The 25,430-nt window shown below is 42.8% G+C and overlaps 1 protein-coding gene across 4 annotated transcripts; it reads left to right on the top strand.

Annotated features, from left to right (window-relative positions):
• Positions 1-978: 978 nt before the first annotated feature.
• TP53INP1 (tumor protein p53 inducible nuclear protein 1) lies at positions 979-22,438 on the top strand. 4 transcript variants are annotated; one of them, XM_032248789.1, is made up of 5 exons: positions 979-1,235; positions 8,031-8,292; positions 8,888-9,251; positions 16,380-16,417; positions 17,698-22,438. In XM_032248789.1, exons 2-4 carry the CDS (start codon positions 8,181-8,183, stop codon positions 16,399-16,401), a joined length of 498 nt encoding a protein of 165 aa, XP_032104680.1. In that variant the 5' UTR covers positions 979-1,235; positions 8,031-8,180; the 3' UTR covers positions 16,402-16,417; positions 17,698-22,438. The 4 variants fall into 4 exon arrangements, with proteins under 4 accessions (XP_032104680.1, XP_032104652.1, XP_032104662.1 ...); XM_032248761.1 differs by lacking the exon at positions 16,380-16,417; XM_032248771.1 differs by lacking the exons at positions 979-1,235; positions 16,380-16,417 and adding an exon at positions 1,520-2,873.
• Positions 22,439-25,430: the final 2,992 nt, after the last annotated feature.

Here is a 25,430-nt window from a genome sequence, read left to right on the forward strand (position 1 = left end):
ATGAGAGCTGACAGGCATCAACGTGACTCACCTGCCTTTGCCAGTTAATCCACCTATATGTGGACAGAGCCTTGGTTTGGAAAACACTTTCAAGCCCACTGTCTCACTCTCTTGTCACTATAAATAACCTGGAGAGTTGGCAGGCCAGGCATGAATGCCCACACTTTATTTGCAGGTATGCAAACGGAACAGAGCGCTAAGTTCCCTGGGTTACTATGAGAGCTGGGCTGCAGCGCCTGCCTGGGGAAGTGGCCGCTCCCACAGGGTGCTCGTGTTGTCCGCTGGAGCAGAGGCCCCCAAGCCGGCTGACTTCTCTGCCTTCAGGCCTGGTCTCGCAGTCCCTTCTGCCTCGCCCATAGGCAGGCGGCATCCAGAACCTACAGCAGGCCCGGCCGGGTCTCAGTGGCGGTTTCTACAGCAGGTGGGCCCCGGCTCGGTGACTCAGTGGTCTCCGCTCCTCTAACTGGGCTCAGCAGCGGCGCACCCCCAAGCCCCTGGCACCCCGGCTACACGTCTACCCACAAGCTGGCCAGGTGGGGCTCTCGCAGGCGTTAGCCCCAGCCCTCCCAGGGTCCTTAACGTTCCTCTCACAGGAAAAAACGTTCCGCGTCCTTCGTGCCCCAAAAGGACCTCTCACTCGGCCAGAGGGGTCGCTGAGGGCGAGCTCCCCCTCTGCCCTTACGTCGCGGGGCAGAACCTCCTCCGCGCCCCGCTCCCGCCCGCTGCCGGGAAGCCGGCCCCGGCCCCGGCGCTCCCCTCCCCGGCCTAGCCCCTCTCTCCCACCCTTCCGCTCGCCCCGGCCTCCGCGCTGGGCTCCCGGGTTTTGTTGCCCGGGCTTGTTTCGGAGCGGAGCTCGTCGCGGGCCGGGCGCCAGGTCACGTGCGTTGGTGACAACCTCTCGCAGGGCGGCCCCGGGGCCCCCGCGCCGCCGATTGGTGGGGCCCGGCCTGGCGCGGCACGGCTCGGGGCGGGGCGGCGGGGCCCGACGGCGGGCGGAGCGGCCGATCAGCTGTTGCGAGCGCTGCACAACAACAAAAGGACCTGGACTGGCCGGTCTGGGCGCAGCGACCCGAGGGCTGGAGCCGGCCCCGCGCGCGCCGTCCGGGGACCTGAGGGAGACGCAGCGCAGCCCGACCCCGCTGCAGCTACCTCAGCAGCCCCGCGCCGCCCGCGTCCTTTCCCGCCGAGCCGGCGGCCGCCTCCTTCCCCACGCAGCCCCGCGCGGCCCGGGCCCAGTAAGTGCCGGGGGGCGGGCGGGCGTCTAGGGCCGCCTCGCTGCCGACTGGGGCGGCGGCGCTGCCCGCTCCAGAGCCCGGTGGGACCGGCCGGGAGCGCTGCCCTCGGGGCGCCGGTTGCGCGTTCTCCGAGCCCCTCGCTGCCTCCCCTCGCCGCCGCCGGGCGCGGCTGCCCACCCCGTCGGTCGGTCGGCGGCGGCCCCCGGGGCCCAGGGCGCGGACGGAGGCTGACGGAGGCGGCGGCGACCCTGACAAGGGCCCAGCCGGGCCCCGGCGCTGGGCGGCGGTTGAGTGTTTGGTCTCTGCCTCCTTTCCTTGGCCGCGGCGGGACCTCCTCTAACTCCTCCTCCTCCTCCTCCCTCCACTCCTCCTCCTCCGCCTGCGCTCGGCCGTTGGATGGGCCGCCAGCTCCGGACTCGGCATCGGGGCTCCGGCGGCCGCAGTCGGGACGCGTCTCCCGAGACAGCGGCACTTGGGCTTGTGGCCCTGCGATCCCGTCCCCCGCGCCTGCCCACCAACTCCGGAGGCCCTGCGCCTACGGGGAACCCGCTCGGTGACCCGGCCACCGGCCCCCGCGGCTTGTCCCTTGACCCAGCTTGATCTTACTCTTGGCTACTTGGCGTTGCACCTGTGGAAAGAGCGCTTTCTTTGCCTGTTAACATTGAGATCCTTTGGATCGCTCACGCTTGCTGAGTGCTGAGTATGTGCCATATACTATGCTGCGGACTTTGCTTTATAGCCCCAGTTGATTCTCATAACCCTGTGAAACAGGCCCGGTTATCTTACACGTAGGAAACCCGTGGCACAGAAAGGTTAAGTAAGTTGCTTAAGGCCACACAGCCTGTTAAAAGGAAACGATGTTTGTATTTTAAAGTGGCAGCCGAATTTTACCGGGACAGCCTTTGTTTTGCTTGTATTTCCTGATCATATCTGTTCAGTAGTTAATTCCAATTCGGAGTGGATTAAGGAAGAGCTTCTTTACATCTGTGACTCCCAAGGACTGGGGCATCCCCTGGCTAAAAGAACCTTTTCTCAATGCACAATAGTTTTGGGAAAAGGGGGAAAACTGACCCTTGAGGTCATTGAACAGAGGTCATAATGAGTTCCCTGAAGATCCTGAAATCACCAGCGTGGTAATTGAAATACATTTTCATTTGCAGATGTGGAAAGCACTGGGAAGCTTTTAAGTCGCAATCAATATAATAATGAACTGGCAGCATAATTTTAAAAGGCTCCTGCCTGGAACCAGGACCTTACCAATTTCTGTGAACAAGGTCTAGTTTTCTCATCCTATCTTTTGTTCTTTTCTGCCATTGCTTCCTGCTATGTCTCTTGGGAATGGCCCTGCTTTCAAAATTCAAGATTATCAGCTGTGAATTACCACTTACTCTTGTCTTTGTCCACTCTTTCAGCCTTCAGGGCAGGCAAGGGTGGGTCCCTGGGGGAATAGCTTCCCTTGCATACTAGTTGAACAGTCTTCATATAAGTGGAACAAGCAAAGACAGCTTTCTTGGCTTGGTTTTTTCTGCAGTTCAAAATCCGTTTTAAATTACTAGAATCTGCTTTTTTTTTTTTTAAGTAATGGAAGAGGGTGGGATAAAAAGAGAAGGATAATTCTGAGGCTGCTTTTCAATGACGGTACATTTAGCCACCTGATTTCCTGAAACTGTGAATAAGCCACAACTGTACACAAATTTAGAAGTTAGATCATCAAAGTTGCAGGCTTCTTTTTTTAAAATGATTTTTGGAGCCGCCTGCTGGCAGCCTGAACTAACTGAAAAGGGCTGTTTTCTGAAGTTGAGAGACACCAGGTCTCTGAAGCTGGGAGCCTAAAAGACCGTGTGTAGGGAAAACAAGGAATTGGAATCAGATGGATTTTTGTCCTAATGCTGACTCCACCCCAACCAACTCTGACATTTTTGAACAAGTTACTTAATTTCTGAGGCTTGGTTTCCTCATCAGTAAAATGGGACAAATAAGGCCCTGTTACATACAACAAGCATTCTGTGAATTGTAGCTCTAATTATTAAGTAGACGTTTTATGGATAAACTCAAATGCTGTGATGCTAAATGACTTGTTCACAGTCTCACAACTGGCTTTGAATGAGCTTGTAGTTAATATTTACTCAGGTTTGCTATTCTAAGTAGTATACACTTAATACTTACACATGTGCTGAGTATTATAACTGTCATTCCCTTGTTAAGGATGAGAAAACAGAGACCCCAAGATGTTAGTAAATATCCTGAATTCACATAGGTTGCAAGTAGCAGAGCCAAGATTTCAAACGGAGCAGGCTAACTCCAGGGTTTGTCTTTTTTTTTGGGTGGGGGGAGACCGAGTCTTACTCTGTCAACTGGGCTGGAGTGTGGTGGTGGGATCACAGCTCACTGCAGCTTGAAACTCATGGGCTCAAGCGATCTTCCTACTTCAGCCTACCAGATAGCTGGAACCACATGCACACACCACCACACCCAGCTAATTTATTTTTTGTAGAGATGGGGCCTTTCTTTGTTGCCCAGGCTGGTTTTGAACTCTTGGCTTAAAGTGATCCTCCTGCCTTGGCATCCCAAAGCGCTGGGATTATAGACATGAGCCACTGTGCCCAGCCTCAGAGCCAGGCTTTATTTAGGTACCACAACATACTGCCTCTTGGTGGGCTACCTATCTTAAAAGTGAGAAAATAAGTAATGCTAACAAGATCTTTCAAATTAACAATTTCCTTTTCTAAGTAGTCGAACTAGAACGTTCTTCCCCATGTGTATTAGACTCAGTCAGCCACCTTTCTCTGCCTACAAACATCTCTGCTCATGTAAAATAGGAAAAACATTGATGATAAAACGTTAAGTAACAGTGAGATATGAGATACAAAACAGTGCATTCACAAGACTACAACTATGGTAAAAAGAAACACTATGTGTAGAATAAAAAATCAGAAAAAAAAAGCACCAATATATTAAGTGATGGGAACAAGGCAATGGAATAATACTTATTTTTCTTATTTTCTAAACTTTGTGTAATGTGGCTTTGTTCATTTTATAATTAAAAAGACATTATTTTTCAAAGGAAGGGATGGAGGTCTTTTGAGCCAAGCAGAACAGGGACAAAGCTGCCTTCTTGAAATGATAGCACCGAGACACTGTTTCTTTTCTCTGTTGGGGGTTTCTTTTCTCTTTTGGGGAAACTGCTTGGCTGAGGCTGATTAAAGCTGAAAGCTTGCAGGTGCCTCAGAGAACAACAGTGCTACTCCACCTAACCTTTGCTTTACCTCTTTGCTGAATTCCAGAACTGTATTGTAAATTTGTCCTCTTAGGACACATGCTTTCTCTGGCATTTTAACTTTCATTATATCATTGCCCTAGTGTTGTGAATATTAGTGATCTGGGGAGGAGAGGAGTCTAAAGCTCTGCTTTTTCATTTACCTCCGCATAGAACCAGCCCCATCAAGAGCCTCCATCCCTGGGCAGGAGCCAAGGTCAACAGTAGCAGTGACTGGGCAGGGACAGTCTCTGGGTCATCAGTGGGAGGGTAGGCCGTTAAGATTTTAGGGAGATTTTTCTAGAACAGCCCTGTTCAACAGAAATAGATAATGTGAGCTACATGTATGTTTGAATTTTCTAGTAGCCATATTTAAAAAGGAAAAAGTTTATTTTTATTAATGTATTTAATATACTAAAATTATTTTTTCAACATGCAATCAGTATAAAAACTTTTAGATTTTGGGGGCTACTAAGTCTTTGAAATACACTCTAGTGTGTTTTTTTTTTTTACACATTCAGCACATCTCAATTCAGATACAAAGTTTTCATATGATGTACTTGATCTATATTTAGATACCATAAAATGTAAAGGTGAATAAGTGGATTAACATACCCTAACTATTCCAAACATACTTGAAAGTTAAAAAAAAAAAAAAACAACTATATTATCAGCTTTTACGTTTAACTGGATTAAACTTAGTAAATGGATTAAATAGTAAAATGAAAAATGCAGTTTCTCGATCATACTAGTCACATGTCAAGTGTTCATTTGCATAATATGCCTGGTGGCTACCTCAGTGGACAGTTTTAGCAATGGAGGGAGGGTCTCTCCAATAGCTCCTTGCCCTTTGTGACACTTGCGAAAAGCAGGGCCAAAGGAACTTGGCTTTGCTAGTTAAACCAGCCTCACTTTTTTGTGCTAGAAGTTTGGGGGGAAAGAGAGTGATGAGGTGATTCAGCACAGTCTCCCCATTTTCCCAGTGGTGAGAAGGAAGCTCAGAAGGGCCAGTTTAGCTCCAGCCACCTGTGGTAGAGCCACAGTCAGAACTGCTGCTACAGATGGCCAGGCCCCTTCTGCCCTCCCCAGGAACTCCATTCTGTGTTCTTCCCACATGGTCGCAGCAGATTTGCCATGCATTTTCGGCCTTATAGCTGCCAGTTGTCTGACCTGGGGGACAAGGCATTTGCTCAGGACAAGCAAAGGTTCCCCTGTGTGGTTGTCCCCTCCCAGTGGCTATAGCTGATTCAGGGCTAGAGTCCAGCACCATGCTCTGGAGAATTGGGCTTATTCTCTCCGCTGGTTCAGCAAACACAGAATTGTATGTGGGGCCAATGTCTGCCTCCATGATTTAAAATAAAGGAAGGATTTTGAAAATTTACTTTTCTCTCCTAGCATGTATCCTCAAAAAATCTTTATTTACATTAGACCTTATGATAACTCATCTTGGGATACAGCTATCACACCACAGCAGGTCCAACAAACTACAGAACCCACTTTTCTTCTCGTTTCTCTTACATAGAGCATAAAGCTGACTTTGAATTCTTCTGCAGCTCTAGTCTTCATGATTTGGCCATGTTGCTTTCCAGAAGTTTTCAGGAAGACTGGTTATGCAAGTGATACTTCCTGTTTACCCATTTTTAATAATTAATGGCTGAAGAAGATGAATTGTGACCACAAAGTGTTCTAATGTCATTTATTTGAAATGTTTTACTTGTGTAGTAGTGTGCCAAACAATTGTAGCAGTCCAGTTTATACACAAGGAACTGAACCTGTAATCTCATTAGCTACAGATCCCAATGACTTTTACAGCTAGAGATTATTTTGAAAGTGAACTGTCAGGAGCCTGAAATTTTTTTGTAGAAACAGTTTCTCACTTCGTTGCCCAGGCTGGTCTCCAACTCCTAGGCTCAAGCGGTCCTCTGGCCTCGGCCTCCCAAAATGCTAGGATTGCAGACATGAGCTTCCACACCCACCGCATCCATTCCTATGCTTTTTATCATTGTCTTTGTGTTGACAGCTCCCAAATCTGTGCCCCTAGCTGAGACCACACTCCAGAGTTTCAAAGCTCTACATCCCGCTGCATGCTGGACATCTCCAATTGCACTGTTTTGCATATTCTCCAAATTTACCATGTTCAAAATGCCTACCCTATACTTCCTGCAATATTCATTCCTATTTCCCTAAATGGTCCCACAATCCCCTCTTTTGGCCAAGCCAGAAACCTAGGTCTTTGACTTTTCCCACCCTCTTTCCCTGGCTTACTAGGCCATGCAGGACCTGGTTCCTGATCAGCTTCCCCAGTCTGCTCTTGTGACCCTCCCTCTGGACCTTGAGCAGTACGGAAGATGCCACATTCTCAACTTATGCGCAGGCTTCCATAGTGTTCCTTTGCCTCCTTCCTCCATTCCTGATCTCAGTCACTCAAGAGTTAAGGCATTTATGGCAGGAGTCCACTCAGGTAGCCTAGAGAACACCAAGTACTTCTTCCATGGCATTCATCACACACTAGGTTGTTAAACTGTGGGAGGGCCTTGTTCATAGCCTTCTGCCCAGCACTGCACCTGATGCATAACAGATACTCAGTAAATACATGTAGAATAACAGTTGACCTGGACTGAAGACTTTATTCCAAGTGTTTTGCTAAGTCCATTGCCTTTAACAAGAGTAGGATCAGGGAGACTGTCTAGGAGGTAGTTTTGGCAAAGTCCCAGAGAGACAACAGTTTGGCTTAATCTAGGATAAGAGTGGTAGAGGGAAGCAGGCAGGAGTTCTAGATTTATTCATCCATTTCTACCTCGCTGCCTGATGGGCATATGTATCTCAGTACACCAGTATTCCCTAAGGTAGGAGCTGTTGCCAACTGTAGTCATATAACTTTCTAACTCACACAGCGAGTGAGCAGCCAGCCAAGGTTTGAATGCAAGTGGCTGACCCCAGCACCCACCTGCTGAGCTGCTACACAGAAAGGGTATTTCCCGTGCTAGGTGCGGCCAAGCTCAGTTTTCTACAGTATAAATTTCTCTGTGCCAGCTGTAGGAATAGTTTAGAAGTTCAAAGTATGCTTGCTGGGCTTATAGATTTTAAGTGTATTAGGTATGCTTCAGTTATAGACAAGAAGTACAGAGTGGAAGGGAAAATGAGCCAGAGGAGGGTCACCAGGCACTGTTGCTGGGACTTCTGGGCAGTTGAATATCACATAGCAAGACTGTTAATATCTAGAATTTGCTCATCTGCTTGCAGAAGAGTTTGAAGGATATTACTCAGATTCATCCCTTATTATAAAAGCATAGATACAAAAAAGAACCAACTCCTTTCCTTTTATTTCATATATTAAGATATTTATAGGTTGAATTTGAGTAAGTAAGGGTATTTACAAAACATTACGTTGCATGTCTTGTGTTTGACTCCTGCACCAAGGGAATAGCTGTAGAATGTAGGCCAAGGCATATACTTTCTTCTAGGGGTATGTGTATATGTGTATGCACGTATGTACATATGTGTACCCTGATTTGAAATAACTTTCTGTTTCATTTTAGGGATAATGACTTTTCTTGATTTTCATCTAAGTTGAATAAGCATCCTGTGCACTTTAATCTCCTGTTGGTACTGTCAGGCCAACTGAAGACAAGGTTTTGAAATCTCGGCTGTAAAAGACATCCAGCCAAACTCTCAGTCTTGCCTTAACAATGTTCCAGAGGCTGAATAAAATGTTTGTGGGTGAAGTGAGTTCTTCCTCCAACCAAGAACCAGAATTCAGTGAGAAAGAAGATGATGAATGGATTCTTGTTGACTTCATAGGTAATGTATACTTGGATACTTGGTGGTTCATCTTCACAGTAAAAGTGGAAACTTGCATCTCTGTTTTTGCATAAGAAAACCAATAACTGAGGGTTTTTAAGCCTTAAAAGTAAACAGGAGTTTGTCTTTAAAAAATTGCAGGAAACCACCTGTGCTAGATGTCAGTGAAATTGACTGAAATCAATCAGACTTTTTAGTTTTACAACTCTTATAGATTTATTAGATCAAGGGCACTTCAATAGAAAACCCTTATATTAGACAAGTGGTAACCCATATGGCTCATTACTTATTTATTCAGCATAACAGAAACAATCTTAAAATCACTCCTGCAAAGCTAACATAATCCATCCCATGTAGTGATACACACACACAATTTCTGTGCTCAGAAGTAATTTTATAATCATATAAATGAATATAAAGGGGTTTGTTTCTGAACTAAAAGAAGATATGTGAGCATCAGCTAATAGTATCATCTCTTCTTTTTCTGTGCTGTGAATCTGATGGGTGACTTTATAATGACTGCCCAATGTGATAATCATCCTCCTGTGGGACTCTTCAACAACACACATGGACTGCAATATGGACTATGATCTAGATACTTGCACTGGTTTCTCAGCGGAAGAGGAAGAAGAAGAAGAGGAGAACATCAATGAAGAGTCACCTGCTGAGCACCCTTCAGTCTTTTCCTGTTTACCGGCGTCTCTTGAGTGCTTGGCTGATACAAGTGATTCCTGCTTCCTCCAGTTTGAGTCATGTCCAATGGAGGAGAGCTGGTTTATCACCCCACCCCCATGTTTTACTGCAGGTGGATTAACCACTATCAAGGTGGAAACAAGTCCTATGGAAAACCTTCTCATTGAACATCCCAGCATGTCTGTCTATGCTGTGCATAACTCCTGCCCCGGTCTCAGTGAGGCCACCTGTGGGACTGATGAATTACATAACCCAAGTAGTCCCAGGTATGTTACAAGTATTTTACTCTCTGTAGGCAGTCCACTGAGCATGAGTTTTATTTCTGCTATAATTCAAAGCTAAGTTACTAGAAGATGCAAAAGTAATTTTGTTAGAGATTTATGAAAGCATGTGCATAATGCACAAGGTGAGCCATAAAATAACTTATTGACCAGGCATGGTGTCCCACACCTGTAATCCCAGCACTTTGGGAGGCCAATGCAAGCAGATCACTTGAGCTCAGGAGTTCAAGACCAGCCTGGGCCACATGGTGAAACCCTATCTGTACAAAAAATTAGCGGGGTGTGGTGGTGCCTGCCTGTAATCCCAGCTTCTCAGGAGGCTGAGGTGGGAGGATGGCTTGAATCCAGGAGGCAGAGGTTGCAGTGAGCCAAGATTGTGCCATTGCGCTCCAGCCTGGGTGACAGAATGAGACTGTCTCAAAAAAAATAAATAAAAATTAAAAAAACAACTTACTCATTTTAGATTTTTTAAGAAAGTTAGGTGTAGCATGGCCCCAGTTACATAATAGCATTCTCATTTACGAAATTCTGCTCCTGATTAGAAATAAGACTGGCATTTCTGCTAAGTGTCTTAGAATATAACTCTGACTTTATAGACTGGATTATTTAGGGTATCAAATTCAAATAGAATATCAGGTCTTAACATTTATTTTCTTCTAAGTATTTCTAGCTAGGTCACATCAATGATGTAACCCCATCTGTACAAAAAGTCAAATGATGTAACTTTGAAAACTTTTTTAATTTAAGAATAACAAACTCAGTTTCTTCCTGCAATACTCACACTGCACAGTCACCCAGTGCTTCTGACAACAGATGTGTGGGTTTTTCCCACACACCAAGCAAGCAATCCCCCAGCAGTAGACACCTTCTAGTGTCTTCTGATTCAATTCAATTCTGACAATATCTACCTGGAGATAGCATCAGATCCCACAGGTTGAAGGCTTAGTCCCATAAGACTGCCTCCCATTTCTGATGCCAATCTCAAGCCCCAGGTTTTACTTGTGCCTCTGACCAACCGGCTGTAAACTGGGGTTCCCACGACCCCCTCCTGGGATTTGATTAATTTGCTAGAGCATCTTATAGAACTTGGGGGAACATGTTTACCAGTTTATTATAAAGGATACAGATGAAGGGATGCATAGGGCAAGGCATGTGGGAAGGGCATGGGGCTTCCACACCCTCTGTGCACCCCCACCCATGTGGAGGTTCCCGAACCTCCACATGTTCAGCTCTCCAGAGGCTCCCTGAACCCAGTACTTTTGGGGTCTTATGGAGGCATCAGTACATAGGTGTAATTGATTAAATCATTGGCCATTGGTGATTGACTTAACCTTTAGACCCTCTTCCCTCTCTAGAGTTTGAGGGGTGGAGCTAAAAGCCACAACTCTAACCCTGCCTTGGTCTTTCTAGTGACCAAATCCCATCCTGAAGCTGCCTAGGTGCTGCCAACCACTAGTCAACTCATTAGCACACATTTTGCATATTGGAGATTCCAAGGATTTTAGGAGTGGTATGCCAGGAAACAGATAAGACCAAATATATATTTCACAATATCACAGTCCAGCCTCAGTCTTCAAACTTGGATTCCTTTCAGCAAAAGGATATGGAACTCAAAAAATACTGGCACAACACCAGAATCCCATTCAGTCAGTAATTTATTCAGTCTATCATCGTATTCTATGAGCATGTCTCCCAGGGCAAGGCCACTCAGGTTTGCAGTTTCATTGATCTTGTTGGTTTCCAAAAGCAGAAATGGTCTTGGCAAACATGTAGCTTTGCCCTTTCAGGCATCTAGTATACCTGAGCTTAGAGATAGTGTCGTCTTTTTTTCTGAGACGGAGTCTCACTCTTTCGCCAGGCTGGAGTGAACTGGCGCACTCTCAGCTCACTGCAACCTCCACCTCCCAGGTTCAAGCAATTCTCCTGCTTCAGCCTCCGAAGTAGCTGGGATTACAGGCACACGCCACCATGCCCAGCTAATTTGTGTCTTTTTTAGTAGAGATGGGGTTTCACCATTTTGGTTAGGCCGGTCTTGAACTACTGACCGTGATCCGCCTGCCTTGGCCTCCCAAAGTGCTGCAATTACAGATGTGAACCACCACGCCCGGTGAGAGACAGTGTTATCTTTTTATCTGAGCCTATTTCAAGGTATTAATATAATGAATTGATCCCAGTTCATAACCAATTTATTCATTCCTTTATCCTCTTTCTCTTCGTTTATTCCCAAATTTTTCAATCTCTGGAAGGGACGTTAGGTTTAGCCACCGTAATGGTCTAGATTGCAGGCAGCAATACTAGTCTAGCAAGTACTTCTCTCTCAGTCCACTCCCATTCAGATAGGGTAAGATAACGTAGGTGCAAAATTAGTGGGCTGTTTTTACCCCTAGACAATATAGCTGCATTTGTTGTTGACTCCAGTTTTACAAGATGGGGTATAGGCAACCCCCATAAGGCCCTTAGGAATTTTGAGATAAGGTTTAAAAACATAGTTACAGCTTCTTGCTCAGGAACCATGCCTACTTCCAGTACTTGTAGTTGCAGCCCTGCATACGGTAGGGGAAGAAAATGAGGTGTTGTGGGAAAGAAAGAAAAACTTAAAAGTCATTATACCACCATACTCATCTCTTGGCTAGAACTGCATAAATTATACCAGGATTTTCCCCATCCTTTCTTCCTCAGATCACCAGAAAAATAGGAAAATCTTGTGGGGACACCCCTTTAGTCGCACTTATATTGAATGTAAGCCACCCTTTCATACTTTTATCTCCCCGTTTTGTTTTTGCTTTTGTTTTTGTTTTGAGATGGAGTCTTACTCTGTCAACCAGGCTGGAATTCAGTGGCAGGATCTCGGCTCATTGCAGCCTCTGCCTCCCGGGTTCAAGTGATTCTCCTTTCTCAGCCTCCCAAGTAGCTGGGATTACAGGCTCCTGCCACCACACCTGGCTAATTTTTGTACTTTTAGTAGAGAGGGGGTTTCACCATGTTGTCCAGGCTGGTCTCGAATTCATGACCTCTAGTGATCCACCCACCTCTGCCTCCCAAAGTGGTGTTGGGGGTTATGGGCTGTATAGTGTGTTCTTTGGTCTGCAGAAATGAAAGTCAACTATCCACATCCATGCAGTATCTTCTTTTCTGGGCTTTTTATAGTACTCTGAGCATTTGCATCTTCCGTTGGGTAAGCAAAGCCCACTCCAGAGACTGTCTATTCTTCTTAAGACCCATTTGTAGCTCCCAGGGCTCCAGCACCAGTCTCACTTGCTATGCTCAGGGCCTTCCCACCAGGGAATCTGCCATCAGTAGTCTATCTCTTTTGCTGACTGGCAGAACGGTTCCCATTGGCATTTGCGCCTGAGAGGGCAGAAGAGGAATGTCTAGATGTAGCCTGTCTCTGTATTGCCCGTACCACACATTTCATGAACCCAGGAGGGCACCTCTAGGGAGTACATGGGGATATATCTGCTTCCAATCCCAGTCACCTTCCAAACCTGGAAGGGAGTTCTTGTGATGGCCATTAGCATATCCTAATGTACCCCTCAAATTTCCATAGGGTTGTGCTCCCAATGGAAGCCAACCCTTTAAAAGTCCAGGTTTTCATTGTGATTCTGCCTGGCCATGTTGGACGGCCATTCGCCACTGCCTGAGTCAGTAAAAACCCAAACAGAGGGGCTTCCATCACCATTAGGAAAACAGCTGCAGTTCAGCCCACAGAGCTGATTTGTTTTTACCTTCTTTGCTCAAAGTGGCATCCTTCAAAACAGCATGCTATCTCTTCACCTTGGAATTTCCATCCACAACCAAGAAGCTCTTTGTCATTCAGTTGAGAGCTATTGGCACGGTGGAATCCAGCTCCTCACAGAGTTCCAGAGTCAGTCCAAGGTGGAAAGAGGCTCCCTGCTCGTGGTTGTGTCCTCCTTACATTCCCTACATAACATGATCCTGTAGAAGCCATTTCCATTTATTATGTAACTCTTCTGGGCACTGCCTTCTCATAGTGTTTCTCTGACATCCCCAGAGATAGCATGGGTATTTCAGGTTTCAAGATCATCTTATGTCCTTCAATCATAGGGGTAGCTTCAATTAGTGTCCCATAGCAAGGGAGTAAATGCCTCTCATGTGGAAATTCCTTACTCCAAAGTCTCAGTAGTTGTTACTGAGAGGTGCTCACAGTCTTTTGCCATACGCGCCAGTTTCCATTCCACATAGGACTATCAGACAGATCATTTATCCCTGCCAGCACTCCAGCTTCTATTGTACAGTGTGGGCCTGGGCCATGTTATGGTTCCCATTTAGCATGGCCAATTAATATTGTCTTGAAGGGCAGATGTACATGCCTTTTGTTTTACAGTACGAGGTAGGGGAAGTATGTCTCCAGCCAGACATATCCATTCTCACAAAACAATTAGGTGAAGAGTATATAACTTCTTTACTTAAAGCCGACTTAAACATCCTACCTTTCATAATCCTATTAGCCCTTACATTTTTATGTTCTCTTAATCTGATTGTAACTTGAATCAGAGCTTTACCAATGGTTGTTGATACCACAGCACATGGAGCCTCCCATACCAAGGAGACCCAGGAGTTTATCTTCACCATCCCCATTTTACCCACTTGTGTAGGAGAGGCCTTTGGTTCCCAGCAGAGACTGGGAAATAGATCCTTGCCCATTTGTCAGTCATTATCTTGATTAATGAATCTGTCTGTTGCCCCAAGCAATTGTTGGTCACCTTTCTTGTAATCTCTGCCTTCTGTTTTTTTAAGTTTTCCCAAACTTAAAGACATTATGTGATCTTTGTCCAGAGAACATATCCAGGAACTATCTGAGATTGCTTCCACCCACTAAAGTAAAGCCCAGCACCTTGTTAATTAGCTGAAAGTCCCGCTGTTCTATCCTGTACCTTAGTGAAATATTTCCTGTTAAAGTATTTTGGGAGCGTTGGCATTCCCTCTCTTAGGCCAAGGGTCCAGGTGGATGTGGATCTTTGGGCCAGTTCAGAATATCCCTATTGTTAGTGCTGTCATGCCCAGGTTCTGACTCTACTAAGAAGAGTATTGTATCTATTATATCTGTCTGTCTACTATTTCCTGTTTTCCAGATATAAACAAATCTTAGGCAGGACATTAATTTGTTAACTTTACCAGAGCTTGCTGTACTCTCAAGTCTCAATATTGTAGATGATCTTTTATGAGGCTAAACAGATTTCATTTTGCTTTGTACCAAAATGAAAAACAATTTTCTTATATGTTACATCATGCCAGGCTATATCCTAGGTAAGTTCTTGGGTGGGGAATGTTACTTTAACTGGCACTTTATTCCATGCTCCAAGTTTATTAAGAGGTGTTTCAGGCATTCCAACAAAAATTTAAAATATAACTTCTTGGAGTTGGTATTGATTTAACTGCTTTAGAGTTGCTTCGGATTCATTTCTTTTTCTTTTTTCTTTTTTTTTTTTTTTTTTTTTGAGATGGAGTTTTGCTCTGTCACCCAGGCTGGAGTTTGTATGTTTACTTTTCAGTGTTTAAAGTGTGTGTGTTTAGTGGGGGTCAGCAGCTTTGCAAAAGAATTTACAGAAACAGTATATGTGCAATGTAAAAAATTAGAAAATATGCAAAAATTCAAGAAATTACCTTTTCATGACCCAGAGATGAATACTTTTAACATCCTAGAGTATATCCTTCCAGATTGTGTTTTTTTTCTGTGCCTGTACATATACATACTTATAACCTAAATGGCATCATGCCATATATACTTTTTTTTTTGAGACAGAGTGTTGTTCTGTCATCAGACTGGAGTGCAGTGCCGCAATCTCAGCTCACTGCAACCTCTGCCTCCCAGATTCTCATGCCTCACCCTCCCGAATAGCTGAGAGTGCAGGTGTGCACCACCATGCCTGACTAATTGTTGTGTTTTTGGTAGAGACAGGGTTTTACCATGTTGACAGGGCTGGTCTCTAACTCCTGTGACCTCAGGTGATCCACCTGCCTTGGCCTCCCAAAGTGCTGGGATTACAGGCATGAGCCACTGCACCTGGCCTGTATGTACTATTTTATAAACTACTTCTTTAGGCAGTGATCTCCCCCATTTTGTTTCCGTAGATATCTTCTTCTTCTTTCTTCTTTTTTCCTTCTTCCTTCTTTCTTTTTCAAGGTGGTTATATGTTTCTAGTTTTGGTACAGTGAGAATGTTGTTTTTATAGCTTGTTCGTTTTTGCATTTATATATGATAGACATAACATATAGGACAGTTAAATAAATATGTACTTTTCCATACATAAAGGATTAAAATAATGCACTAAATATTTATTTATTTACTTATTTTAAGTCAGAGTCTCACTCTATTACCCAGGCTGGATTGCAGTGGAATGATCTGAGCTCACTGCAACCTCCGCCTCCCAAGTTCAAGCAATTCTCCTGCCTCAGCCTGCTGAGTAATGGTGATTACAGGTGCACACCACCATGCCTAGCTAATTTTTTGTATTTTTAGTAGAGATGGGGTTGGCCAGGCTGGTCTCAAACTTCTGACCTCAAGTGATCCACCCGTCTTGGTCTCCCGAGGTGCTGAGATTACAGGCATGAGCCACTGTGCCCGGCCAGAATGCACTAAATTTTATATGAATCCTTTCTGCACATAGGAAAATCCTGTAAATTATTACAGTTTTATAATAGTAACTATAATTTTTTAACATCCTTATTTTGAGATTTGAAATTCTTATAATGAAGTCTTGCTAAATCAAGATTGAAATTAGGTGTTACCAAAATTAGGCTAGTTTTGTAGTAAATATCTGTTTTTTTAGCAGGAAATAAATCATATGTCTTTCAGAAGTCAAATTGCTTCCACTGTGTCTATCCTTGGGGATATTACCATAAAGCACAGAAAATTAAGGTGCTTTGTAATTACAGTGGGCTTCAGGGTATATGTTTCATTGCATTTTAGTCTTTATAAATAATTGTTTTTGAAGGTTTTACATGTTGTCATAATCTTAAGTACATGTACATGCCTTTAATGGCACATAGTAAACCAGCTTTAATAAGAGTTGACCACGTCCTAATAGTAAAGTTACAATAGCATTTTAAATCTTACTAGTGATTTAATAGTTCGCCATTTAACATTTGTAGGGCCAGGAAAAGCTGCTTATAAGACTCACGGGCACAGAGTAAGTATATTCACTTTGAGACTGTGTGATATATGTATGCATAGGGAGGAAGGAACCAAATGCTGACCTTTTAAAAATGACTTTTCTTTTCTTTTCTTTTTTTTTTTTTGAGATGGAGTCTCACTCTGTCACCCAGGCTGGAGTGCAGGTGGCATGATCTCAGCTCACTGCAACCTCCACCTCCTGGGTTCAAGTGATTCTTCTGTCTCAGCCTCCCAAGTAGCTGGGATTACAGGCGTGTGCCACCATACCTGGCTAATTTTTGTATTTTTAGTAGAGATGGAGTTTCACCATGTTGGCCAGGCTGGCCTTGAACTCTTGACCTCAGGTGATCCACCCGCCTTGGCCTCCCAAAGTGTTGGGATTACAGGAGTGAGCCATAGCGCCCAGCCTAAAAATAACTTTCTTTATATTAACTTTTTTCTATTAGTTTCTTAATGTGGCCTCTTAAAATTCTACTTAAAAAAATACATATGTACATATATGTGTATATATGTAGTAAAAGATAATAGTGTTTTCCTCAAGTGATTTTAGGCAGAATATGTAACTGCCCTTCCTGTGTAAAATAATCCTTAAAAATTGTAAAGCTCTTCATATTATGTGTTGACATCGTTTAGAGTAATCCTAGTTGATTAGCTTTTTTATATGGAAAACATAATTATACTGTGTGTAGCCATATTTTGAGATTGTGTTATTCAAGAGTCTTATGATATTGCCATGTAAATACCATCTCAAAATGTGCCCTGTTGTGAGATAAATAAAAACTTAAAAGATTTAAAGCATGTTTCCTAGAACATTTTGCTAATAGACAGAAAATGTCTTGTGAAGGTGTTGTGAGCACACTGCTTTCTGATCAGTAAAATTTGGGAGTTAAAATATTTTCCTTTTAAGATTATGGTGAGAATTAAAATATATATTTGCAAAAAACTGGCAAATGCAGATATTCAATAAATGTTAGCTCTCCTCCCAGACAAGCTTATATAAATGTGTGTGCTCTGCAAATGAAATTCAAAGCGTAAAGTGTGTTTTTAGAATACAGTCTACTTGGTGAGCCATCTGGGGCTTACATGGCATCTTTCTAGTAACAGTTGGCTCTGCTTCCCACCACTATCAGTCGGGGGGGTTACAGAATAATAAACTTGTCTGTCAGCCATGAGACACAAGCTCTCATTCAGCCATAAACAAATTAGTGCGGCAAATTGAATTGCTAAGTAACTTTTCCAGTTTCATTAATAACATACTCTGTTATTTAATACATTCCCCACTTTTTTCTGTTTCAGAATGGAAGCTCAAAATGAAATGGGGCAGCACATTCATTGTTATGTTGCAGCTCTTGCTGCTCATACAACTTTTCTGGAACAACCCAAGAGCTTTCGTCCTTCCCAGTGGATAAAAGAACATAGTGAAAGACAGTCTCTTAATAGAAATAGCCTTCGTCGCCAAAATCTTACCAGGGATTGCCACTCTCGGCAAGTCAAGCACAATGGCTGGGTTGTTCACCAGCCCTGCCCACGTCAGTACAATTACTAAGAATTTCACGTTTTGCTGGTTGGTTTCTCTTGGTTTGTGCATATGTGTATGGATGTGTGAATATGTACAATGAAAATGTTGTCTCTTTAAAACCAATTGATAACCAATCACATAGTTGTATCAGTGTATTTAGACACTATCTTGAAAACCAGATTTATATGCTGTGTATCACATAATGCCTTGCCTTTAACATTTACTTTTTTGTACACTTTTTCAGATTGTTTCTGGAAACATATCAATACAATTACAGTGTTTGGTGTTTGGGGGTGTCTTTAAATCTGTTAGAGTGTACATTAGTCAGCATTTTAAAGACGTTTCTTCCAAGTACAAGAATAGGCATCTTCATTTTCATTTTATTTTGTATTACTTAATCTTTTGAGCAAGCAAAAATTTATTCTCAGGGTCAGCTGTACACTTTATTGACCAGTACTTGATAATTTCTCTGTATATGATGAATACATTTTTACACACTAACATGAGCATTAACAGGTGATAGTTGCCATGGATATAATGGAATTATGGCTGGACTTTCTTTTGAAAGAAAACTTGATACATTTCTGTGTGTATGGTTTTTCTCCAGATTAATCATGCAGTTCATTTGGAATTGAGGTACATTAAGCTTTAGTGAAGAGCGCATTCAGTAATTCCAATGTGACTGCATGACGTGGTACAGACATTACAGGTGTTGTAGACTTGCCTCATGCAGAGGGATTAAATTAGGCCTGTGAAATTATATTTGGAAAAATTCATGTCTGTAACTAACCCATTAGTCCAGTATTTAAGTCGTTCCGATTCCTTCCTGCCAATTCTGCCCACTCCTCACCTCACGTCAGTTATAAATTCAGAAGTACTTGTGTAGGCACTTGAATGATTTTATATTTTTCTCTGCCCGAAGGAAAAGAGATAGGCTTTATATTTCCACACAGAGTGAAAAATCCTCTGTCACGAAGCCTGCCCTACCAAGTGGCAAGCAAGGATGTGGGGGAATTTCTGGTGATGATGTCTTTCATGGCATCTGAGTGAAAAGTGACAGATTGGCTTAACTTTTTTCTTTTTCTTTTTTTTTTAATTGCCTTGTATTGTGGGTATTCTTCCCTGCAGTCCAAACGACTTTTCATTTTTTGTTTTAACTGCAGGCAAAAATCTTTAACCACTCTGGCCTCTGTTTCTTCCACCAACAGGGGGAGCAGTGACATTTACCTCCCTCACAGAGTCACTGTGAGAGTTCTATACTGATTGGAAGTGGGGCTGTTCAGAACTGAACCTTGTAGGAAATTCCAAGGGCCTTTCTACTGAATCTGGTGATAGGGTGGGGCCGTGGCACTTTCTCTGCCACAGCTGTTCTTCACAGTGTTGGTGCTAATGAGGCCAGGGTGCAGGGTTCGAGTCACACATAGGCCAGTTAACATAGAGAAAACTATTTCCTTACCTCCAGCCAGTCACTTCCTTTTTCCGTAGTTGTGATGTGTTTTGCTGAGCCATCCACTCTGACTGATTTCCTCTGAAGTTAAGTAAACCCATTTACAATCCAAAGCACATTCTACTGACAGAAGTGTTGCCTTCATCATCAAGCAGCTTGTTTTTCCATCTCCTCTGCAACCCTAATTAAATGAGTACAGGTCTAGAAAATGTTTTCAAAGAGAAAAGCAGCATATACTTATGTGAAGTATTATATTTTTCAATAACCCTGTAGTGGCATGATGCAGGGAACCCTGGGAGACTTGCAGGGAAGAGCTGTGCTCTTTTCTGACTAGACTAGAGCGTTTGGAGTAGAAGAGGTCAAATGTGTAGTTACATGGAGGTTTTAGAATGTTCTTCTCCTGGCTGTGATGAAGTGCCAGGATATCTCTTTAGAACAAGAATCTAGATTCCCCCCTTTCTCCTTATTGCCCCTCCCATTTTGACTTCCCCTTTATTTATTTGTTTTCTAATTAGGGGCCAAGTCTGTAAAGTTTTGTCAAACTGAGTTAGAAGTTGTTTTCTTACTATTTGTGTTTACCAGAGTTGGGAGAAACGGTATAGTTTCCATGAAGGTGTGTATGTTTTGTACAATGTTTGTTATATGGCCATGCATTGGTAACTTGAAAATAGACCAGCTTAATGTCTTCAGGCTGTAAGCCTCTGAATACACAGTGTCTCTCTTTCATACATTGCATGTAAGTCGTTAGTACCTCACAAGCTGCAGAAGTTCAGCCATGAGATTTTGTTTGGCAGCATAAACAGATTTATATATAACGGCAAAAGCCTTTTTTCAGATTTCCTTACTGACTTTTCGTTTGCCTTATCTGGGGCTAGTTTTTTATGCTTTGTGTGCAGAAAACAAAAAATTACATTCATTGGGCCTTTTTTCAAGGTTGGGATTACCACACCACCTGGAATATCATGCTGTGGTTTCTGCCTAAAATTGGCACATGTAAGAATTAAAGAAAATGGTTATATAATTCAATTGAAGCTCTTGGTAATTAGATGTTAGGCATCTCCTGTATGTAAGACACAAGGCCAGCCACAACACAGAACGATAATATTGTTAAGTATTCTCTGAAACATGGCCAAAATGCATTTTATTATGAGCTTTTTTTTTTTTGCTATTGTAAATATTAGTGGTTTACAATGTGCTTTAGTCATATTTCTTTAAAATGCAAGCAGTGAGAAATAAGACCCCTCTGTTAGTAGCTCTAACTGATAACATAGAATGTTACTTGGAAAAAGTCTGGACTATGCGGTATACACAAGCAGTGCTTTGTGAATGAGTTGCTTAGCTTTTACATTGCACCATGTTTCTCAAAGTTTGTTTTTGTTGATAAAACATTTTATAATGTACATCTTATGTTTATTTTTCTTCCTCAACTAATTGAACTGTGTACTGCACTGTAAGTTGAAAATTAGTGATCCATTATTTATCTTCTCTGGCAATGCATTTATATGGTCAATTGGCTGGGGATTTTTTGCAGAAAGATGCAAAATGATTGGATTTTTGACTTCCTATCGCAGGGAGCTTTTAAAAATGTGTTAATTTCCTGTACATTTTTCTAATCCCCATGCAAACTGTTCCTGTTTACATACATTCTCTGTTGTATCAGTACTTTGATGAGTGAGAAGAGAGTTTACTTAAAACTTGAGCGGGCTGTTGAGCATTGTTTCTGCTTCTCAAATCTGTATAGCACACTGGTTTGTAATCATTATGTCTTCGTTGAAATCCTTGCTCCTTCTCTTCCTCAGTGAAATACATTATATGTTATCTTTATGTATTCATTATTCTCATTTGCTTTGAGTCGGAAACAAAAACATGAAGGACTCCAATTAGAAGATAGATATTTACATTCAAATAGATTAGTGGGAAAAGTTTAAGAGTTTCCAGGTATTAGTTTTTATTTTTTGAGTCAATTAAGAGAGACTGCTCCTTTGACTGGGAGACACTAGTATATGTTTGTAATGTTACTTTAAAATGATCTTTTTATTTTATAAGGTCTATGAATACTGGTTAAACTGTTGCAACTTGGGCTTATATCATGGATGGTTTCACTGCCATCAGCCATGCTGATATATTGGTAATGGCATCCCTATCTACTTATTTTAATGCTTAAAATTATACATAAAATGCTTTATTTAGAAAATCTACATAATACAGTGGTGTCAGCCTTGCCATATATCAGTTTCACTTGAAATTTGACACCCATTAAAGTGGTTTAGGGTGGAGAAAGAGGTACTGGAAAACATGCAGATGAGGATGTCTTTTATTTGCAACAGTATCCTCTGCATGGGAGAAGTTACTCTTGAAAGGCAGGCAGCTTAAGTGGACAGTGTTTGTATATCATTGAGAATTTTCTTTATGACATTTTTTAACATTGTGTAATTGTTAAATGTCCATTTTTGCTCTGTTTGCCTGAAGTTTTAGTATTTGTTTTCTAGGTGGACCTCTGAAAACCAAACCAGTACCTGGGGAGGTTAGATGTGTGTTTCAGGCTTGGAGTGTATGAGTGGTTTTGCTTGTATTTTGGTTGTTTTCTTCTAGAGATTTTAAACTTTAGTAATTGTGTGTGTTATTTTTTTTTAAGTGGCTTTGTTTTTTTCTCAAGTAAAATTGTGAACATATTTTCTTTATAAGGGCAGGGCGTGAGTTACGGAGACTGAAGAGTATTGTAGACTGTACCATGTGCCTTCTTAATGTGTTTCTGGACACACTTTTTTTTCATCAACTTGAAAATTCAAAAGGGACATTTGGTTAGGTTACTGTACATCAATCTATGCATAAATGGCAGCTTGTTTTCTTGAGCCACTGTCTAAATTTTTTTGTTTTTATAGAAATTTTTTATACTGATTGGTTCATAGATGGTCAGTTTTGTACACAGACTGAACAATACAGCACTTTGCCAAAAATGAGTGTAGCATTTAAACATTGTGTGTTAACACCTGTTCTTTGTAATTGGGTTCGGTGGTGCATTTTGCACCATGTTTTTAATCTGTCAATAAATAAAATGTCCTTTAACTTCACACTTGTCAGATTCTTTTATTTTATAGTCGGAGGTACCACTTACTGTTTTGTTTGTCCAAAAGATGTGTTTAATATGCATTTTAAATATGTTTTTTGAAGTATGTATAAAATTTGTATATTAAGGCTGGGCAAAGTGGCTCATGCCTGTAATCCCAGCACTTTGGGATGCCGAGGCAGGCGGATCACATGAGACTAGAAGTTTGAGACCACCTGGCCAACATGGCAAAACCCCATCTCTGCTAAAAATATAAAAATTAGCTGGATGTGGTGGTGTGCACATGTAGTCCCAGCTACTTGGGAGGCTGAGGCAGGAGAATTGCTTGAACCTGGGAGGTGGAGGTGGCAGTGAACTGAGATTGTGCCACTGCACTCCAGGACAACAGAGCAAGACTGTCTCAAAAAAAAAAAATTATTTTTTTTTTAACCTAAAATGAGGAGTCACTTAAGTGAACAGGAATTGGCAGGTGATCCCCAACCAGTACCTTTCCCTCCAATCAGTGTTTAAAAATACAGAATGTAGCCGGGCGCGGTGGCTCAAGCCTGTAATCCCAGCACTTTGGGAGGCCGAGGTGGGTGGATCACGAGGTCAAGAGATCAAGACCATCCTGGTCAACACGGTGAAACCCCGTCTCTACTAAAAATACAAAAAATCAGCTGGGCATGGTGGTGTGTGCCTGTAATCCCAGCTACTCAGGAGTCTGAGGCAGGAGCATTGCCTGAACCCAGGAGGCGGAGGTTGCGGTGAGCCGAGATCGCGCCATTGCACTCCAGCCTGGGTAACAAGAGCGAAACTCCGTCTGAAAAAAAAAAAAAAATACAGAATGTAATACATAGTTCTTAAGCCTTTTTAAAGCCAGGTGCATGAACTCCTAATGGATCTTCTCCCAATGAATGGAGATAGACTCTTATAGAAGTGTTTTAAGGCAATATGGCCTTCCCTGATGCCATTGATACCCTATTGTGGAGCTCTAGTTTAAATAGGCCAGTAAACATTCAGAATAATTGAACAGGAAGCCTAAAGAATAACTCCCAGGTGAATGAATGTTTGGAGCAGATCAGTATTCTACAACTGTAGCCTATTGAAAGACAGATTTTTATTATCTGAGTCTTTCTGCTGAGATGAAAAGAATGGGTGCCAGGGGTAAGAAGGAGTTGACCAAAGATGGAAAGAAAGTCATGAATGCTGACTTGAGGAGCAAGTTGAAATGAAAGCCCCACTTTGGGCCAGGCACAATAGCTCATGCCTGTAATCCTAGCACTTTGGGAGGCTGAGGTGGGCAGATCACCTGAGGTCAGGAGTTCACAACCAGCCTGGCCAACATGGTGAAACCCCGTCTCTACTAAAAATACAAAAATGAGTCAGGCATGGTGGTGCATGCCTGTAATCCCAGCTACTTCGGAGGCTGAGGCAGGAAAAGTGCTTGAACCCAGGAGGTGGAGGTTGCAGTGAGCCGAGATCATGCCACTGCACTCCAGCCTTGGTGACAGAGTGAGACTCTATCTTGAAAAGAAAAAAAAAAAGCCCTACTCTGGAATGGCAGGGGAAATGGCTGCAGCTGAGAAGACCTGCCAGGAATCTAGCAGCTTGATCAGGTCTCAAGGCAGTGACTGTGTGGAGTCGGAAGTGGGTAGACAAATGTGTGAAGGTGCCTTGTAGGGATGGGCACATCAAGGTTTCACAGTTTGATAGGTGGCCTCAGATTATCTTGCTCCTTTGCTGTGATTTTGTACAAACCACAAGGTTATTCACTGAAAGCACTCTCTACTGTAAATGTAAATTGAAAAACCTAAATCCTGTGGATAGATTAGTTGAATATATTATGACACATCCACACAATAGAGATCTATGCAGCTTTTTTGAAAACTAAGGAAGAGCTTTATGAACAGATTGATTTCTAAACATACTCAAGTGAAAAAAAGCAAAATTTGGAGAATCTATAGTAAGCTACACTTCATGTAAGAAGGGAATATAAGAAAACACACCACTATCAGCTCATTATGCATAAGAAATACAGGAAGAAAAAGCCAGAAATGAAGAAGTGGTTACTTACAGAGGGTGGATAAAAAGGGTTGGAATAGAAAGATGAATTGGAATATGTTAGTGAGGATGAGAAGGGAGCAACATTTCTCTGAGAACCTTTTTGTATAGCTTTGGCCTTTAGAACTATTAGTAATGTTTCCAACAGTTCTTCAATCATACTAGTCATATTTCAAGTGTTCCACAGCCACATGGGGCTAGGGCTACCATATTGGACAGTGCAGACAGAACATTTCTATCATCCAGAAGGTTCTGTTGGACAGTTTTCTCTGGACCTATCAACAGTTCCACAGACTCTATATAGCAGTCTTGGACCACTACTCTGCTTTTTCTCAGTCCTTACCTGCTTCCTGTTACCAGAAACATTCAGGTTGCCACCACCTTTCTTCCTGACCACCCTGCTTCCTTTCCAGCGACACTTCATTCTGCACCAGTTTGGCCATTCTCATGGTCACATGTCAACTTTCAATCTTTTCTCTTTCTGACATGCCTGTTCTGCTAACCTCCAACCACACGCCAATCGGAATGCAAGGTTTGTTTCTACCCTTGAGCTGCCTAAGAGCTACTGGGGAAAAAAAATGACTTTTGTGGGGATCAGGGCTGTGAGATACGGAGGGCATACAAGCTCAAGTGCCAGTTTGGCAATTCTTTTGTGTACAACTGGTCAGTTCTCTACAACTCCTTCTCTCTTCAAGATCCCCAACACATTGCTTATCAAACTTTAAAATGCAAACATTATCTGCGGGATCCTGTTAAAAATGCAGATTCAGCTGGACGCGGTGGCTATAATCCCAATACTTTAGGAGGCTGAGGCGGGTGGATCACCTGAGGTCAGGAGTCTCAGAACAGTCTGACAAATATGTCAAAAGCCTGTGTCTACTAAAAATACAGAAAATTAGCCAGGCGTGGCGGCAGGTGCCTGTAATCCCAGCTACTCGGGAGGCTGAGGCAGG

The sequence above is a fragment of the Sapajus apella genome, unplaced genomic scaffold, assembly GCF_009761245.1.
Source record: "Sapajus apella isolate SASKATOON/1434 unplaced genomic scaffold, GSC_monkey_1.0 scaffold3, whole genome shotgun sequence".
NCBI lineage: Eukaryota > Metazoa > Chordata > Mammalia > Primates > Cebidae > Sapajus > Sapajus apella.

Bases quoted from the DNA above. Each gene is read 5' to 3' on its own strand.
- TP53INP1 (XM_032248761.1), top strand. From the start codon at position 8,181: ATGTTCCAGAGGCTGAATAAAATGTTTGTGGGTGAAGTGAGTTCTTCC. The intron at 8,293-8,887 runs GTAATGTATACT...ACTATGATCTAG, and splicing joins GATTCTTGTTGACTTCATAG to ATACTTGCACTGGTTTCTCA. The intron at 9,252-17,697 runs GTATGTTACAAG...TTTCTGTTTCAG, and splicing joins CATAACCCAAGTAGTCCCAG to AATGGAAGCTCAAAATGAAA.